General features: G+C 41.2%; 2 protein-coding genes across 4 annotated transcripts in view; both read right to left on the bottom strand.

Moving 5' to 3' along the window:
- The window catches only part of LOC101163113 (C-type mannose receptor 2-like), a 68,800-nt gene that overhangs the window by 14,098 nt on the left and 34,994 nt on the right, over window positions 1-19,708 (bottom strand). Inside the window, exon 7 of one of the 2 annotated variants that reach the window (XM_078936243.1) lies at window positions 19,446-19,700. The exons of the other annotated variant lie outside the window; for it this stretch is intronic. Within the exon in view, the coding sequence (XP_078792369.1) occupies window positions 19,446-19,700 (255 nt within the window). The remainder of the gene's footprint in view (window positions 1-19,445; window positions 19,701-19,708) is intronic. 2 annotated transcript variants of the gene reach the window in all.
- On the bottom strand, window positions 5,362-13,784 carry LOC111949210 (uromodulin-like). Of its 2 annotated transcripts, none has more exons than XM_078936240.1 (12): window positions 12,283-13,784; window positions 11,791-12,028; window positions 11,443-11,678; window positions 11,278-11,340; window positions 9,551-9,750; window positions 9,347-9,472; window positions 9,082-9,266; window positions 6,890-7,041; window positions 6,566-6,811; window positions 6,319-6,484; window positions 6,141-6,227; window positions 5,362-6,037 (listed from the first exon to the last, which is right to left on the bottom strand). In XM_078936240.1, the coding sequence occupies exons 1-11, from the start codon at window positions 12,444-12,446 to the stop codon at window positions 6,141-6,143; spliced, it is 1,863 nt and encodes a 620-aa protein (XP_078792366.1). In that variant the 5' UTR covers window positions 12,447-13,784; the 3' UTR covers window positions 5,362-6,037. The 2 variants fall into 2 exon arrangements, with proteins under 2 accessions (XP_078792366.1, XP_023821554.2); XM_023965786.2 differs by having other exon boundaries at window positions 12,319-13,784.

Below are 19,708 nucleotides of genomic sequence, written 5' to 3'. Positions count from 1 at the left end.
TTGCCCCTATAGGGTCATTGAGAGTGCGCTTATTTGTTTGTCTCTGTGTTGCCCTGTGATGGTCTGCGGTGCCCTTTGCCATTTAAGAGCTGGGTAGGTGGAATCCTGGAGACCATGACCAGGAATAAAAATGGGTTTAGAAATGAATGAAGAGTAGATAAATAGCAGAAAATAGGGTTGCCAACATTAATGCGTTAACACAGAATTAATTCAAATAAAAATAAAATACAAAAGCCTAATACATGTGTTCAGTAGGAAGGTTTCTGCAGTATTTCATTGGAACTTCTCGTCTGAGTTGTGGGTAGGATTGTTGGTGCCCCTTTCCCATCATCTATTTGCCTTCCTGCTAGCTTACAGGCTCTCACAACCCCAAACCAATCATCACCAGTGCAACAAAAATAACTTTAACTAAACTGACTAAGCTGAACTGGACATCCCTGCCCTTAGAACCCCCTTCTCGGTAAGGAAAAACTCCTAAAAAAAACGGATTCCGGAAAAAACAAAGAAACCTCAGGGGTGCCCACATGAAGGAGGGATCCTCCCCCAGGACGGACAGGCGGTTTACCAGAACTCTTACAGAAGAATTATCTTATCCAATTCTACAACTACATATTTAAAGTCCAGCAGACGAGCTTCATCCAGCAGCAGTTGGGGGGACAGTCAGGGGCGCGGAGTCAAGCCGTAGACAAATTCCACAGCCAGGTGTAGGGGCAGGAGCAGTTTTCAGTCTAACTTTGAATGTAGAAACTGAGTCGGCCTCTCTTCCATGAGCTGGGAGTTTATTCCATAAGACAGGGGCTTGGTGGCTAAACGCTCTACCTCCAACTGTACTTTTACTGATTCTAGGAACAACAAGCAGTCCTGCATTTTTGTGAGCGAAGTGTTCTGTTTGGGTGGTAAGGGACAATGGGGTCTTTGATAAAGTACAGGGCCATACCATGTGAGGCCTTATAGGTTAACAGGAGGATCTTGAACTTGATTCTGGATTCAATTGGGAGCCAGTGAAGTGAAACTAACACAGGAGTGATGTGATCTCTTCTGCTAGTTCCTGCTAACAATCTAGCTGCTGCATTCTGAATAAGCTGAAGACTTCTTAAGGAACTCTTAGGACACGCTGCTAACAAAGAGTTACACTAATCCAGTCTAGACGTAGCAAATGCATGGATGAGTTATTCAGCATCACTCTTGGAATGTATATTTCTGATCTTAGCAAAATCCCGTAGGTGAAAAAAGGCCGTTCTACACTCCTGAGATGTGTGAGCCTTAAATGATAAATCCTGGTCAAATAAAACCCCAAGGTTTCTAACTGTGGAATTGGGGGCTATACTTATGCCATCCAGGGAGACTATCTGAGCAGACACAGCATCTCTGAGGTTTTTAGGACCCAGTATAATGACCTCACTTCTTAAATGTCGAATTAAACAAATGTTTACCTTTAGGTAAACAGCGCCCTCTAGTGGCTGCAGGCCTTAGCAGTAGCTGGAATGGACGTCTGTGCCCTCTAACTACATCAGGTGCTTGGATTTAATTCATTATTTTGCAAACATTCCTTTTGTTGTGAGGAATTGTAAAATTAAGACTAAAAATACACAGTCAGGGGTCCATTAGTATTTCATTAATATGAAAGTTTTATTGATCCTGCATCTGTGTGACAGCTGAGGATTTCTGCAGAATAGAAGAGAAAAAAATAAAATGGAACATGATCATTTTTATTTCAGAAATATGCTTTAAAAGAAAAATAGGACAACTTAAAAAAGAGAGATATCTGAAAGGAAATGAAAAGACAAACTCCTTATGGAAAAGACCAGAATAGAATAGAATAGAATAGCTTTATTATATTTGCTCATTTGTTTTCTACAACAAATCAGAGCTCTGCTTATGGTGAACAGTAATACATACGTGAGCAGTACCAAAGGGCCACTTCTGCAGGATTGGGGGGGGGGGTTTAAAAACATTGTACGTCATACCTGTGTGTCACCTATTTCACGCCTACTTATAAGCTGTATAAAACCTATTTTCCACTAAGTGGTCCGGTTCGTTCCAGTCTGGTATTTTGAGCGTTTCCATTATACTAAGACGGACTGAACTGTACCAAATGGACCTGTTAGGGCAGAGCTAATGTTGAAACCAATGCTTTAAATATGAACTGGACCATACTGACCCCTCCCACCTTGCATTCTCCAGGGAGTTCCTCAGATTGACCTAAAGTACATCCTTTGATATTTTAGAGAAGCTAAAGGAAACTCACACACTTCCCTGTCCCATGTCATTACTAAGGCACCAATCAGATGATCAAAATGATATCTAGGATAAAGTTTTGTCTTTTCTACAGAATCCATCCCTAAAATCAACAGTAAAAAAGGGTCCATAATCTGTCGATTATCCAAGGTTGGTATTCCTTCTTCTGCAGATTAAGAGATGTTCTCTGGGTTTAAACAGAGTTTATAGTTCTCTTCAGCGTTATGAGTGCAGACATTAGATTAAGGTCCTTTTCCTTCTTCAGCTGATATCAGCTGTGCTGTAAATTCTGGTCAAGTTGTCTGCAGGTCAGAACTCTGCTTAAAATCAGGGTGACTTCAGATTTAGGAGAAAGTGATGAATCTATCATTTCTTGAAATTATTTGGCTCTTTGATTTATTACTGCATGTTGGTTCAGACGTCCGTGATCAAACATTTCTCAAAGTCCTTCATGGTGTTCACAACCAGAACCTTGGACCGGTCCGGTGGACCGAGTGGTTTGACGTAAATCCTGCAGCCTTTAACCCAAGTATTCTCAATCTGCTTACGCTTCCTGAGGAGCCTGGCATGTTTGGCGATTTCAGCATTCCTTTTGGTCAGAAGGTCATTAAGATAAGCAGTAGATCCCTTCAGATTCTTCCTTTGGTTCATCAGAGCTAGCTTGTGTTTTTGATTTACAAAACCTGATGAGGATCGCTGGTTTATCCGTCTCCTTTCTCCTGGGCAGTGGCAGGTCTCCCACCATCACCATCGAGACCTGGTGGCAGGTCTCGATGGTGGGTAGATCCAGGGAAATCCCTTTAGACGTGAGAAATGATTCCACTTTGTGTTCTAGAGTCTCTCCATCGCTCCCAGATTCAGAAGAACTACTAGAAATACTAGTGCTATTAGTATTAGCAATGCTAACTCCAGCTGCATTTAGCTTTGCCTGAGGTTTGATCTGTAATTCAGTGAGAATGACATTATTTATCTTGCTTGTTGTTCCACATCGTCCAGTCTTTTCTCCATAATGTCGACCCGGTTATCTCGTTGCTCGTTTTGAGCTTGGAGTCTTTGGAAGTTTTCCATTAGCTCCATGAGAGGAGCTAGCTTAGCGGTCACTTGCTCCATGAAAAGATACAACACAGCTTGGATATCATCAAGAATCATTTCAAGGTCATTTTAAGTCATGGCTTTTCTTAGGTGCCATGGTCAGCTCTTTTTCTTTTGAATAAAATATACCTTTAAGTCACTTAAAGATAGTTGTTTAGTTGCCGTGAGCCACACGCGTCCGTGCTGTAACGCTGAACCGGAAAAAAAGACAAAATATCACTTTTTATTGCACACCCAGCCAAGGTTATTATAGTTAACGAAAACGAACGAAAAAACTAAAACTAGAACTGAAAAAACATTTTCGTTAACTGAAATAAAAATAAAAACGAGAGTTTTTAAAAAAACGAAAACTAACTAAAACTGTTTGTTGTGTGTATAAAACTAACTGAAACTAAATAATATTAACCCCAAAAAATACTTCGTTTTCGTCTTTGTTAATACATAAGTCTTTTGGGTTGAAATAAAGTCTATTTACTTCACCCTGCTAGTTTTACTGTGTATCTGAACTAGAGGGCTGCATTGGGATTGGTGGTTTGAATTGTGCTGCGGGCGGGAGCGGGCGGCAGAAAAAAAAACCGCGGGATCAGTGCTGCCATGAATATCTCATGAATATATATTAGCGGACTACGTTAGGCTGAGCGGCTGTTGGATTCTTATGTACTGAAGCTCCGTGAAGGCACCAGGTAGAGACGCCCAATGGCCTCTGTCATCTAACCTGTTGTTGGAGGTGCGCCCCGCCCCGCCTCTTACTAAGAGCGCGCTTCAGGCCGTCTGTCTGCGCGCGCACACACGCACACTTTTAACCGAACGGGATTTGTGAAAATATATTTAATAATTAAGTTGCAAATTACACAAGAGGAATGCATGAAAAGATGAGGCTGGAGGAGGGACATGAATCTCTTTAATAATATCAATACAAATACGTGTTTTTTTCCTGCGGGACGGGAGACAATACAAAATCAATGCATCTCTATTACTGTGCGGGACTAAATTCTATGAGTTTTGCGGTTGCGGGCGGGAGTGGACATACATATTGCGGGTGTGGGCGGGAGTGTAACGCATACGTTGCGGGAGCGGGCGGGATTGGTCAGAAATTCAGCGGGCGCAGGATGAAGAAAATAGTCCCGCGCAGGGCTTTAATCTGAACCTTACGGCATCACGTAGTCTGTGACGTCACATGATGTCTGTCGGACACTGCCGGCTAGCGTTGTCATAGACGTTTACATGAGCGTGATGGCTGCAGTAAAAGTTGGGAGAAAGCGGGAGAGTCCTATTTGGGACTTTTCTAATATAACAGCGTCGAAAACTAAAGTAAGTGCCTTGTAGTTGAAGCAGGAGACAAAATTTGTGGAACGCTCCTCAAAGGGAAAAATCCTACGAATCTAAAAGTACATTTAAAAAGCGCACACAACAACGCAAATCAACAGTACCTAGACAAGCTACCCTGTCGCCCGCCCTCCCCCGAAAAAGAAGCCAGAGCAGATAACCTAATGCTGTTATCGGCTGTTGTATTTTAATTTAAGGATGGTTGTCCTTGTGTCCTCTGAATAATAAGTGTTTCAAAATGTATCTTTGATTGCGTTTTTATCATACAATACTTATTCTGGTGATTTTGAATCATGCACCTGACAAATATCCTAATTTACAAAAAAAAAAAAAACTAAAACTAACACTAAAACTAATAAAAACTAAACTAAAACGAAGCAATTTCAAAAAATAAAAACTAATAAAAACTAGTAAAGCAGCCTCTAAAAACTAATTAAAACTAAATAAATTTAAAAACAAAAATTCAAAACTAAATAAAAACTAAAACTAATAAAAAATCCGAAACTATTATAACCTTGCACCCAGCAGCCAATCAGAAGTGAGTATTCACCCGGACTGTGGTATTACTCAAGATTAGCCACCATTTAGAACCATCACTGTTGAATGGCTACAGCATTCAATCACTGCTCAGTTCAAAAAACACATCTTTCTAGCATGCCTTACTATATAAATATAAAAGACAACTTTCGCAAAACCAAGAATTTTGGTAGTAGTGAGAACACAGAGATGAAAACTCAGGCTTTTCTTTAACCACACGTTTTATTAATTTTTTTGGGGGGTCTTAAAGATGCTAAAAAACTGTAAACAACCACAAAAACACAAACATATGCCATTATTGTCATACATTTTTCACAAAAAATGTAAAAGGAAATCAATCAAAAGGACCTGTTCAAATGAAGCAGAATTAGGTGGTTTAGAGGATACATGTACACGACCCAATAGAAAGACAGTTAACACCAGTGTAATAAGAACTCTTTGGAAATACTTTTTGAGCTTCTCTTCAATAAACGAGTTATCATCCATCAAAATCTAACCGGTCAAAACCCTAAAAATTATTTCTAGGCAATTTACACAATCTTATATTATTTAATGGTAATTATCCAGGGAGTTCCTCAGATTGACTTAAAGTACATCCTTTTTATTTTATAAAGAAGCTAAAGGAAACTCACACACTTCCCTTTCCCATGTCATTACTAAGGCACCAATCAGATGATCAAAATGATATCTAGGATAAAGGTTTGTATTTTCTACAGAATTCAACCCTAAAATCAACAGTTTAAGTTTTGATTAGAAACTTCATTCAAGAACTGAGAATCTTTCACACATTCGGGTTCACGACCAGGATCAAGTCAGGAAAGGTCAACGCTTCTGTTGAAACCACCTGGAGACAGAATTTAAAATTAATGAAAGATGTTTCAAGAAAAAGAGCTAAACTTTTATCATGTGACCTTCCTGCTGCTTCTGGCAAAGTTCACTAGTCTTACCTAAGGAGTCCAGACCATGCTGATCAAGGCTGGAGCTCCACGTCTGTATCTGAGAGATCTACGTCTTCTAAATGGACCAGAGCAACCCTGGAAGTCAAAGTTCAGATGTTAGAACATTTTCTGTCCTCATAGTTCTCAATAAACATGTTTATTCAGTAAAGTTTCCATGGAGACGTACCGGCTCACAGCTGTTGTTCTTTTTGACACACAGCTGCAGCTGGCAGTGAAGGTAGACTTCTGAAGGTTCCTTTCCAGAGAACTCAAACATGTTAAAGGAGAAGGAGTTGGAGGTTCCTTGTCCATTTCCCATCACATGGACTGTTCTATCTGCTGGATTTGCACAGCTGGTAACAAACAAGAAAAAACAAACCATTGTTAGTATTTTTAGATGGTTGCCTTGAAGCAGGAGGTTCTGATCGTCTCACCCGTCTGTGATCAGGTCATATCTGGGAGAGCTGCTGGGTGAGTTCACACTGGTTGCCCAGCAGGAGTCGGTCACCACAGAAAACAACTCTTCATCCAGACCGTTGGTCGCCAGCACAATCCAGATCTTCTGGTTCAGCCTGACATCACTGTTTGAACCCAAAAGTTGGGTTTGGGCGGCATCAGAGTAAGCCTTCATGGTCAAACTGTAGTGCCACTCTCCAGATGGGAGGAAAACTTCCACAGAACTCAAAAGAACAAAGAAGATTCTTTAACTCATAATCCAGCTCATAAATTTCACATCCTTATTCTAATTTAGTACTCACTTATCTATAATCTTGAAGGCCACATTCTGCAGTTCAGGTGTAGGATGGCTGCAGGAGAACTCAATGAAGACTTTATCCTGACGAGAGATGAGGTCTGAGGAGCTGTTCCGGGTCACAACTGCATTTGTGAAGATGACCTGGCTGTTTTTGGTCTGAGGAATCAGATGTTCAGAAGTAAATCAAAATGTTTTTTTTTGTCGACGGAAAATGAAATGAATGAAAATTAACAGAAGTTCCTAAAGCCTTTGCAACATGCACCCCTTTGAGAGGTTGACCTGTACAGATAATGTGGGTCTTGGAGACATTCGGGTCAATGGGGGGTCATAGGGAGGAAGAGCTGCATCTTCAAAGGGCACAACTGTCTTGCTGTTCCCTTGAGTCTCATGTGGCCACCTTAAGGGACACCATGAAAATAGAACATAGCTTTGTTGTGTGTGAACGTGTATAGTTAAGTATTTGTAAGGATAATGCTAGTTGCACTCATGTATGACATTAGGGTGATATTGTTGTCTGGTGCCCTTACGCTACACTTTAGTTGTTAGTAAGGTATGAGTACTGGCTCCCTACTGACAGGGAATGCTCATGTACAGGGTGTGCATTTGATGTACAAGTGCTCGTATGGCCCACAAACTAACCTCTGATTGTCTTATTTCCTCATTTCCAGCAGTCAGGCTGTGCGCGAGGGAGGCACACTTAGCACTTGAGGAGAACTAATGGGCTCTTTTTGCAGTTCGTAGGATTTGGTTTGAACATTGAATCGTCTTTCCGACACATACATTTCACCTATTTTCCCGTTACTTACCCTTATGTGTTGTATAAGTGTTCATCACAACCAGGTTACCACAGCATTCCCATAGGAACAAATACTCATCAACAATTTCACCTTAAGCTCTTACCAAGCGGACTACGACCTTGATATTTTGGCCGCATTTACACTGCAGGTTTTTATGCCCATATCCGATTTTCTGACTACATCCGATTTTTTTGACGACCCGCTTACATCATCTTTTAAAAGTGACCCGAATCCGATTTTTGCATTTACACTATACAATGCTGAAGCTATCAAACGTAGACGTTCTGAGGACTACGTAGCAGCATTTCTGCCTTCGGCGGACCCCTTTCTGACTTTTGTGTGACTGCGGGTAACGCAGCGACGGATGGAGGCGTTGCCTTGGGCGCTCCTGAGGGGATGCACGGGAGAGGAAAAGGGGGGCTGCTCGGTCGGCTTATGTGCTCTCTCTGAGTTTTGAATGAGGGCATGTTTGCAGACGTAATGTAATGACTGGTTACTGGTCAGAAACGCACAGGAGATTTTCTCCAGGACCGGCGTTCGGAACCCTCAGCCTCCAGAGCGAGTTAAGAAAGACTCCAAAACAGATCTTTTGGGGAGACAACTTCTTTTTATTACGGTTCTCCGACACTCTCCCGCTCCGCGCTCTCGTCCCCTCTCCTCTCCTTACACACACACACAGCACGCGTGGTCCCCATCACATACACGCCCACACTCCGCAACACAAGCAAAGAAATAAACGGCTTCTTGCCTGTTCCATAGCAACGGTGTCCCGCTTGATTAGTTATTGTTTGCGTCCCGACTGGGCCTGGACCGGAAATTACAGCGGTTCCCGACTACGGTCTGAAGCCTGAGGCTGAAAGGTAACACGCTGATAGCAACATGAGCGCACAAAAAGCACCTTAATAAGTCATGTGACATTTCCACATTTAAATGAGGCCTGTATCCGATCTGAGAAAAACCGAATCCATGCGCTTGTGTCCTGCTTACACATTCACCGGTCATATCCGATCTGTGCCACATGAGAGGAAAAAAAATCGGAATTGGGTCACTTGAACCATGCAGTGTAAATGCGGCCTTAGTGTGGGACAGCTTCGTGCTCCATGAAACCATAGAAACTTTCACAAGTGGATCAAAAGCACTGTTTTTGTCTTGCCCCCTTAAGAAGAGTGCTCACGATCCTTGAACCTTTGTGGAAAATAAATGCCAACTTGGAGCGTTTTTTCTGCCCAAACCGAGGGGAGGCTGGTCACCAATATCTGTCTCTCTCTCTCTTTCTCTCTCTCTCTTTTTATCCAGTTATTTCCATTAAGGCTTAAACTAGACAGCAGCAGGAGAATCTCAGCAGAGAGAAGGAGGAGATGTTTTTCAGGAAAATAAAGAGTTGGAGGAGGAAACCCACCATGATCTCTGTTCCACAACTGTCACTGCTAAAGTTGAACTTCAGCATGTGACTCTCGGGGTCCATCACACCTGTGCAGTTCTTGTCATTGAGGTGTAGGTGAGTGTAGTCGATGCCGTTTTCCTTCAGTAGACAACCCACCAGAGTGAGTGAGACAGTGTTGTCCTTGCAGACAGTTGGACCTCCTGAACATGTGAACATTGAGTCAATCTATGAAATGTAGTCCTTTTTAAGTTCTGATGATCAGGTCTCACAGCTGACATACCCAGTCTGTTCTTTTCAGTGTACTCTGAGGCATAAATGGCTCTACAGCGGCAGTCAGTGTTTCCGTGGATATCTCCACAGAACTCATGATCAGTGCATTTGTCCTGACAGATGGGCTCAGGGTGGTCTGTAGAGAAGAACAAGTGTGTTACTCTGAGAATGTAGGAGCTTTGACAAACAAAGATCATTTCTATAACGTTCTTACGGCACTTAGCTGCTGTCCGCCAGTTCTGCACAGTAGCTTGACTGTTCTGGCAGGCTTTGGCGTAGGCCTCCAGGAACTGACACCTGAGACCGTCCACTGCAGGATATTTGCACAAAGTCTCAGTGCAGGCAATTATGTATGACTCTGGATCAACATGAATGTTACAGGAGGAGAATGGTGCAGATTTCAGGATGTTACATCTGTTCAATGCAGGAAAGAGAAGAACAGGGAAGATATTAAACAGATTATCATTTATATTACTTCTTTATCACTAGCTGCATTTACATGGAGAAAAGTAATAGGAAATAACACCTGATCAGAATAAAAATGCAAACATGCAAACCGTTCAGAATACTCTGCCCCGATCAGACTCATTCAGATCAAAATTTCTTTGCAACGAGATAGGTGGGTTATGCCGATTGTTGATCCAATCATGGTGGATATAAGCAGTTTATTCCAATCGTGGGTAACTACAGCGCTGGCTTTACGTAATGTGTAGATGGTGTGGTAACATGTATCTGAGGAGAGCAGCATCGCTTTGTGTTTGCAGGCAGGGCAGTGTGCTTTGGGGGAAGCTTTGGACCGCAGTCCGTCTGGCTGCTCTCCATGGAGGCAACCTTTAAAAGCACCATTTGGACCTCCAGTCTGTGAGAAGGGACCCTGCAGCAACAAGCCTCCACTGTAGCTTGGCCCTCTTCTCCAGTTTGTTTTGGGCTTCACCTGTTTAGTTGTGTGTGGCACTTTAGTATTGTGTTTTGGTATTTTGTAGTTTTTTGTGGTTTTGTGCCCACTCTGTTCAGTCTTTTGGTTTGTAGTTATGTTTAAGTGAAGCTGTAGGGGTGAACTGCCATTTTCTTTAGTACTTGTTTTCTCCTGTTTTGTTAGTCCAGGGAGGTTAGTTTGTCATTGATTTCCCTTTTCTTTCATTTACAGGTAAGATTACAAGATTTCAGTTAGGTGGGGTTTTGTTTGTTGTTTTGGCCTTGGTTCACCCTGAAGCCTTTTTGCTTCACTTTTAGTTATTGATGTTGTTGATTTGTAAATAAATGTGTTATATTTTGTATGGAGACTAGGGCTGCACGATATGAGGAAAACTTGCGATATGCGATATTAGTGATCGATATTGCGATAACGATAAATTTGCGGTAAATAAACAAATAGAAAAATAAACAAAAACATCATTCCCATTTCATTGCAACAGTTTAAAAATATACTCCAAATGACCCTCATCGACATGGGGGACAAACATCTAACATAATAGGCCTCCATCTGATTGGTCAACAATGGGAAGTCGTCCATCTGATTGGTCAAAGCATAAAGGGATTTATTTGATTCGTTAAATGCTTCAAACTGCTAGAAGATTGTTTTAACACATTTTGGGTTTGCGATTTATTGCGATATTCGCCGTCTTTTGCGATATGCATATTGCAGAGCTGGATATTGCGATATCGATAAATTTGCGGTATATTGTGCAGGCCTAATGGAGACATTTGTTTGGTTTGTTTGTTAATTTAAATTCGGTAGCAAATACAATTTACTGTTATGTTATGCCCCCTAGGTACCCCTAGACTCAGAAAGGGGCCTAACAGTTGCCCACACCGATCTTTTAACTACATCCAGAGTTAAATGTTGTTGTTGGCATGTATTAGCCTAATCCTAACCCTTCTTACGGCCCCGTTCTGCCAAGAAAAACGCACTGGCAGCACAAATAAAAAAAATGTGCTTACTTTTCAATCACAGCAGTGATATTGATGGTGTCGTCAGCAGGCTCTACATACTGTTGCTGACAGCTGCAGATAAAAAACAACACACAGTCTGGCCTGTTCTATTTCTTCATCAAACATCAGCAGAGCAGCAATCAGTGAGACTCTGACTTTGTGATCAGATGTTACCTGGAGTCACTGGACAGCCTTGAAGATAAGGAACTGCTAGAGTCTGCACACAGACCCGTAAAAGTGTAACTGACAGGTACATCCATGTAGATCTGAGCTGTGGTTCCATCAAAGAACAGAGACACAGGTGAGCCATTGAGTGAAATATTGGCAGTGAATCCAGTCTGGTCTTTGGAGAGACCAACACCATTAAATGTCTGGACTGAACCACTGAGAATCACAGGTGAGCCTCCCACCTGTTGGACAGCAGACAGATTGAAGGAGGAAACAGTCAGTAAAGCTCCTAAATCATCTTCAGAGCATAGGAGGTGTGGAGGAGATCAACTCATGAGGTTTTAGGCAGCTTACCAGGACTCTGTGTCCTTGTAGCAGCTGAATGTCATCACCCTGACTGAAGTCCAGAGTGACACTGTCCACAAAGCTCACATCTCTGCGACGCCGTTCCATAAAGTTGGCCTTCAGAGAGAATCCAGTAGACTGATCCTGCATCAGAGTGTACTCACACCGGTCTGACACTGAGTTCATTTGTCCTCTGAAGTCAATGACGGTCGGACCGGTCACTGTGCAGAGTCCTTTCACCGAGCAGCTGATGGAGGTTATGAGGAAAAAAAACCATCATTGTAAACCACAGCTGAGGCCTGCAGCCACTAGAGGGCTCTGTGTTGTTTTCTGAAGCGCTCCTCAAAGCCAAAGACAAACATTTATTTGGTCTCATGTTTATTTTTCTGATGAATTTTAATGAGATCTAATACCCATTTATACAAATGAACAGGTGCACACCAGCAAATTGTTCAGTAGTTGATGTGAGATATATATAATTAAAATCAAGAATGTAATTACGGTTTGTTGCCGTCACATTGCTTAGATGAGTCACACCTGCTTGTAGAGCTAACACTGGTGTTGCTGAATATCAGAGTACAGTTGTCAAGACTTTGGCTTGTAGTTCCAGGTATCACCCCAAAGCCTGAGAAAAGAAGGAGACAAATCCACCAGTTCAGACACATTGACTGGGCTGTATCATCAATGTATCATCCTCCTCTTAACCTATAAGGCCTTACATGGTATGGCCCCGTCCTGCATTAAGGACGTCTTAGTCCCTTACCACCCAAACAGGACATTTTGCTCGCAAAATGCAGGACTGCTTGTGGTTCTTAGAATCAGTAAAAGTACGGTTGGAGGTAGAGCGTTTAGCCACCAAGCCCCTGTTTTATGGAATAAGCTCCCAGCTCACGTAAGAAAGTTTCAACATTTCTATTTATATTTATTTTTAAATATATGTATTACATACAGTATTACAAAACATTCCTCTTTGGACAGGCTTATTGTCAGACTAGCTAGTTTTCAGAGATTATTTAACTTAATGTTAAAATCTTTAAATTAAACTTAATAACAATAACTATTTCTTTTAAAAGGCTGCTAGAAGTTGAAGCTGGGGTAACTATGGTGCACTGGGGTTCTGTCCTCTTTTCTCCTGTACTTCTCCCCTCCTCTCCTCTATTCTTTATCAATATTCATCATTTAGTTATTCACGCCTCTGTTTGGTTCAGTGCGATTCATGTACTGTCCCTCTTTCCAGATTGCAGTTGGCTCATCCGTGCTCCTACACCTTGCTGTGGATCCTGTCTACAGCTCAACTCCATGCCCCCGGCCGTCCCCCTTACTGCGGCTGGATGAAGCTCGTCTGCTGGACTTTAAATATGTAGTTGTAGAATTAGATAAGTTAATTCTTCTGTATGAGTTCTGGTAAATCGCCTGTCCGTCCTGGGGGAAGATCCTTCCTTCATGTGGGCACCCCTGAGGTTTCTTCGTTTTTTTCCGGAATCCGGCTTTTTATGAGTTTTTCCATACCGCGAAGGGGTGAATCTAAGGGCAGGGATGCCAGTTTGGTTTAGTCAGTTTGTTAGTTCAATTTAGTATTTTCCTATTGAACTCTATGTATTCATGATCCTTTTGAGTTTTTGTTTAACTTTTTCAATTACCGATACGAAGCCCATTGAGACGGCTCTTTGTTGTGAATTTGGGCTATACAAATAAAATTGAATTGAATTGAATCAGTGTTTGATTAGACATACAACCTAAACAAAAGAGTCCTTTAGTAACCTGAGATTCTGCTGCCACTGGTGTCAGAAAATACTTGGAAAAACGTTTTGAGCAGTCGCCACGTTTTCAACCACATCTCCATTTACAGAACACTAACAAACTAGAAAACAAAAACATAAATTAGTTTAAGAAACAAAAATAAATCAAATGAAAAAAGTTTAGATGAAAAAAAGATGCAATTCCTTCTGCATTAAAGCAATCAGAATATTTTAAAATAAATTTAACGTATAAACTGTAATTTAACATGTTATCTTTAAAAACACTCATTCATTTAAAACTTACGTTGTGTTGAGGGGAATCATAATTTTGATTTGATATGGTATATTTCAAGCAATCAAATTAGAATACGCAAAGCAATACAATCATCAGCTATACATTCATACAATGACGAATCAGACTTAGGATAATTAGACATATTAATAAATATTGCTTGAAAGGGAGTGGAAGGAAGCGAACTTATATAATCCCACCCCGTTATACCGTTACCATTTTATTACATGATTTATCATTATCTGGTTCCTAGCTTTAATCTAACAGAATTAAGAATCATAAAGTATCAATAAATCACATGACAAAGATGAATTACTTAATTATCATGTAAAAAATAACTGAAAATAACTTTCAGAAGTCAACATGGACCTTAAAAAGTCTTTTGATGATCTCCAAGCTGCTTTGTATCCCTTTATGGAACAAGTGAATGCTAAGCTAACTCCGATCTTGGATCTAATTGGAAGACTTCCGAAGATTCTGGGCTCAAAACGAGCAACGAGAAAATCGGGTCGACATTCTGGAGAAAAAACATGGACGATGTGGAACAACAAGTAAGGATGAAAAATGTCATTCTCACTGGAGTACCGATCAAACCTCGGGCAAAGCTAAATGCAGCTGGAGTTAGCATTGCTAATGCTAATAGCGCTAGCAGTCCTGAAACGGAGAGCGGTGGAGAGTCTCTGGAACATCAAGTGGAATCATTTCTCACGTCTAAAGGGACTTCCCTGTATCTAAACACCGAGACATGCAAACCGCTCCCCAGGAGAAAAGAGACGGATAAACCAGCGATCCTCATCAGGTTTGTGAATCAAAAATACAAGCTAGCTCTGAGGAATCTGAAAGGATCAGCTGCTTATCTGAATGACCATCTGACCAGAAGGAATGCTGAAATCGCCAAATATGCCAGGCTCCTGAGGAAGCGTAAGCAGATTGAGAACACTTGGGTTAAAGGCTGCATGATTTACGTCAAACCACTCGGTTCACCGGACCGGGCCAAGGTTCTGGTTGTGAACACCATGAAGGACTTTGAGATGTGTTTGATCACGGACGTCTGAAACAACATGCAGTAATAAATCAAAGAGCCAAATAATTTCAAGAAATATGACGCCTAGATTCATTATTTTCTCCAAAAGTCTGAAGTGACCTAATTAAGAGCTAAGCTCTGTCACGATGGAGGGGTAGGCCCGAGAGCCGGTAGGACCCAGGCACAGAGACGGGAGTCAAACGGGTTCAGGGCAAGTGGGTTTAATGTCCAACAAACAAAAGGCGCTGCAGAGCAGGAAGACAAAACAAAACTAAAACTTACTGTGGCATGGCGAGGGACAAGAAACAAGGCATGAACACCATAACAGGGGTAATGGACCAACACAGGAGGAAGGCAGAGACAAGACTTAAATACAGACAGGGCAGACAAGACACAGGTGAACACGATCAGGGCAGATGGGGACCAAAGGAAGTAAAACTCAAGAAACAAGACAAGACAGGAAACTTTTCAAAATAAAACAGGAAACAGAACCAAACAAGACAAGACCTAAAACGAAAAACAAGACACAACAAAGTGAAACCATGACAAGCTCTGACATGCAGACAACTTGACCTCAACTCTTGGGCGCCACTGATATCAGCTGAAGAATGATATGGACCTTTATTTAATGCCTGCAGACATAACATGGAAGAGAACTATAAACTCTGTTTAAACCAAGAAAAACGGCTGTTAATCAGCAGAAGAAATGCCAACCTTGGTCATTCGACATAATATGGACCCTTCTTATTTTACTTCACAGCATTACTTTATCATAAAAAAAATGAAGAAAAAAATACAAAAAAATAATAAAACAAATGATTAATAAATTATTGAAAATGGTTAAATTGATTGACTTTTAATGACATTACTTCACTTGCTCCAAAAAAAATCGATAAATTGATTCATGATTATTCCTAATGTAGCATAATTTTGCACATATTTTTAACTTTTGACACTTGACCAAATTTTGCTATGAATATTCCTGAAACAGTGTTATGTCTTTTTTACTGATATAGTATTATCAATGACTTTTATAAGTAACATAATCTTCATATATTTGGATACTTCATTGCCATGTTGATTTCTAAAAGTTATTTTTTACAAAATAATTTAAGTAATTCATCTTTGTCATGTACGACGGAGTTTAAGGGCCACCAAAAAAAAAAAAAAAGTAAAATTACGAAATTTTATCTCGTAAATTTAGGATATAAAATCTCGTAAATTTAGGAGATTAAAACTCGTAAATTTAGGAGATAAAAACTCGTAAATTTAGGAGAAAAAAAACTAGTAAATTTACGAGATTAAAGTGGAAGTGAGCATGCAGAGCAGCAGGTGAAAGCCGCGCAGCCGCAGAGCAGACCGACTAAACTTTGTTGAACAGATGAGCTGAATGTTTATTGATAACGTTCCAAATGTGTGGAAGCTCATTTGTTTGATTTACGATTCATTAAAGTTTTATTTATTGATGGTCGGTTTGCAGGATCTCTGCAGCCCGATGAAGCCATCGTCAGTCTCCCTGCAGCTATCCGCTTGAATCCTTTCTTCCTCCACCAAAGACCAGATCTATACGTTTGTGTGACGCTTCCGTCACACAAACGTATAGATCTGTTTTTTTTGGGTGGCCCTAATACTCCATCGTAGTCATGGGCTTTATTGATATTGAAAGATTCTTAGTTGAAAAATGTTAACGGTATAACGGGGTGGGATTATATAAGTTCACTTCCTTCCACTCCCTTTCAAGCAATATTTATTAATATGTCTAATTATCCAAAGCTTGATTAGTTATTGTACGAATGTATAACTGATGATTGCCCCCCATCAAACTGCAAAACAAAGCTAATATTGTTGTCTACTTTTGCCCGCTGCAGATTGATGCTTGTCTCGTTTTGTCCAGTTGATGTGAAATTTTCTGCATTTTGGGGAGCTAAAGATGAAATAATACCAGGCACAAGGCGAGGTTAATACAAAATTGTGGGCTTTTTGAATTGACGTTGATTGCCGACATTGGTTTGATATCGCTTTTATCAATTACGTGAGGGTCTTATCTTACCAGTTACTGCAGAAAAGATGACTCCAGTGCTTGTGATGTTCTCAAACACAGAGATGAGGGTAAATGTGTATTTTGTTTGAGGATGAAGGTTGGTCACAGTGTAGGATATTGGTCCATTTCCTACTGGTGAAGTAATATTTTCCTGTCTGCCATCAAACTGAAGAACAAAGCTAACATTGTTGTCTACTTTGGCCCACTGCAGATTGATGCTTGTCTCGTTTTGTCCAGTTGATGTGACATTTTCTACATTTTGGGGAACTGAAGACAAAACAACACCAGGCACAAGGCAAGGTTAATGCTGAATTGTGTGCTTTTTGAATTAAGGTTCATTGCTGACTGGTTTGAAATGGCCTTTATAAATTACATGAGGGTCTTTTCTTACCAGTTACTGCAGAAAAGATGACTCCAGTGCTTGTGACGTTCTCAAACACAGAGATGAGGGTAAATGTGTATTTTGTTTGAGGATGAAGGTTGGTCACAGTGTAAGATATTGGTCCATTTCCATCTGGTGAAGTAATATTTTCCTGTCTGCCATCAAACTGCAGAACAAAGCTAACATTGTTGTCTACTTTAGCCCACTGCAGATTGATGCTTGTCTCATTTTGTCCAGTTGATGTGACATTTGCTGCATTATGGGGAGCTGCAGATAAAACAATACCAGACACAATACAATGTTAATATTGAATTGCATAAATTTGAATTTACATTAAATGCTGACCTTAGATGCGGTTAGATTCGCAAAATGATTTGATTGGATCAGAGATGCTATTAAAATTCAACTGTGTACTTGGGCCCTGAAAAACTTTTTCCGATTGTAACAAACGTTCACACGCGCCACACTTTCGGTTGGAATAAACCCTTTGGGCATGCGCACAACTCTCTAAAATACGGGAATAGGAAATAAGCCCCGCTGTAAACAAGCCGAGCTGCACATACAAAGATATGTGGCAGCTCTGTAATATACGACATAATCTTCTAAACATGCTTCTATTACTTTTATGACTTGTGAAGCACCTGTTCGCTCATCATTTTATTTTTTATTCGTGTAGTCAGTGCTATTTTGTGGGGGAACGGAACCGGAAGAATGGTTAGGACTAGTCTAACACGTCCCAACAACATTGTGCCTTGGATGAACATAAAATTCATGCGGGAAATGCTACAATCAACATTTTGGCTGCACGTAAATATGTGGGAATAACAGCAGCCTTTGTTTTGTGGGGACACGACTGGAAACACTAATCCATGTGACTGTTTGAACAGTTTCTAAGGACTGAGTGGCATTTCTGCTTTAAAAAGCTGACACACCACCCCAAAGCTGCTCCTTTGCTGGGGGACTCAGTTCTACAGGGAGACACGGTTCTCCTGATTCGGCAGCTCCTTCGCCTAGAGCGCCGGGACGGATGGCAGTCCGAAGCCTCCCACACGTAACAAAGCATCCTGCCTTCCCCTCAAACACAAAGCTATAAGTCCGGCTGCTTTGCTCAGAGACACGGTTCGCTCGGTCCACCAGCAGCTTTGCCCAGACCGCACAGGGTCTGGACGTCATTGGGGGGAACGAAGCAATCCTCCCCAGCGCCCTCTCCCTTGGGAGAGGAGAGAAGCCCGCTGGGCGAGGGCGGAGTGCAGAAGCTACCGTGTGTCACACCAGGCGTCTGTGGAGCAGCCAGTCAGTCCTGTTCGAGTTCCAAAGACTTCTCTGGAGCGAAACACTGTCTGTGCATGACGTAAAACCAGAGCAGTATTGACCCACAATCGGAAAAAAACTGTTTACATGCAACATGGTCAGATCAACAATCGGCACAACCTACCTATCTCAATTGGAAAGAAATTTTGATCCAAACGTGTCTGATTGTGGCAGACTATTCCGAACCGCGTGTTTACATGACACATTTTTATCACGATCAGGCGTGATAAAAATGTCGACAGTGGGATATTGGAGACAGAGGATAAAAGAGAAGGAAAAAAGGGGAGGGTTAAGGAAGCTGGAGGATGATTAACCCTTGTGCTATCCTATGACCCCACCCTTACATTGACGTATATCCCTACCATGACAAAGTTGGATAAAGGTGAAGAGGATTTCATGTAATTCATGGACACCAGTGAAGATCACAAATCATTGAAGAAAAAAGGTTCAGAGCACTGTCTAGTGGGTCTAGATGACCCAACTCCCAATGTTAAAGTGCTTAGGATAGCACAAGGGTTACAGAAGTGGTGGGATAAGGGGGCAGAATCAAAAAACAAGTTGCTGGAGGTTTATCATCATTACTGTCTATTTTTGCTTTTTTAATGTCTCCTCGTCCCCTAGAATAACCTAGAATAACTAGGTGAATAACAGCCTGACTATGGATTATAACTATCATCACTGCCAGAAATAAGAAGGCACCCTAAAAGTAGTACTGTTTGTTTTGATTTTTCTGCTTTATCAGTTTCTGGCCATGTGCTGGAATCAACAACACAACTTCTCACACCCTTGTCTCAAATAAGTGGCTGCTCTAACATTCAAAAACATTAAAACTGAATTCTTTTAAGAAAAATAATCACAAATCAAGATCATTTTACCAGTTGTTACGGTCAGTTGTACTCCGGTGCTTCTGTTGTTTCCATAAACAGAGTAAAGATTGAATGTGTATGTTGTTCCAGCACTGAGAGATGAGACTGTGAAAGTTACTGGTCCATCACCATCAGGGGCTGCAATCATCCTCTCTGTACCATTAAACTGGAGCACATAGCTGGCATTGATGACCTTACTCCACTGCAGAGTGACAGTAGTCTCTGTTCTTCTCAATAAAGTCAAATTATTCACATTCAGAGGAACTGAGAAT

Source organism: Oryzias latipes, chromosome 18 (assembly GCF_053564925.1).
Source record: "Oryzias latipes strain Hd-rR chromosome 18, Olatipes_Hd-rR_3.1".
Classification (NCBI taxonomy): domain Eukaryota; kingdom Metazoa; phylum Chordata; class Actinopteri; order Beloniformes; family Adrianichthyidae; genus Oryzias; species Oryzias latipes.
The sequence above is the reverse complement of the archived record's forward strand: the minus strand, read 5'-3'. Positions and strand labels throughout refer to the sequence as shown.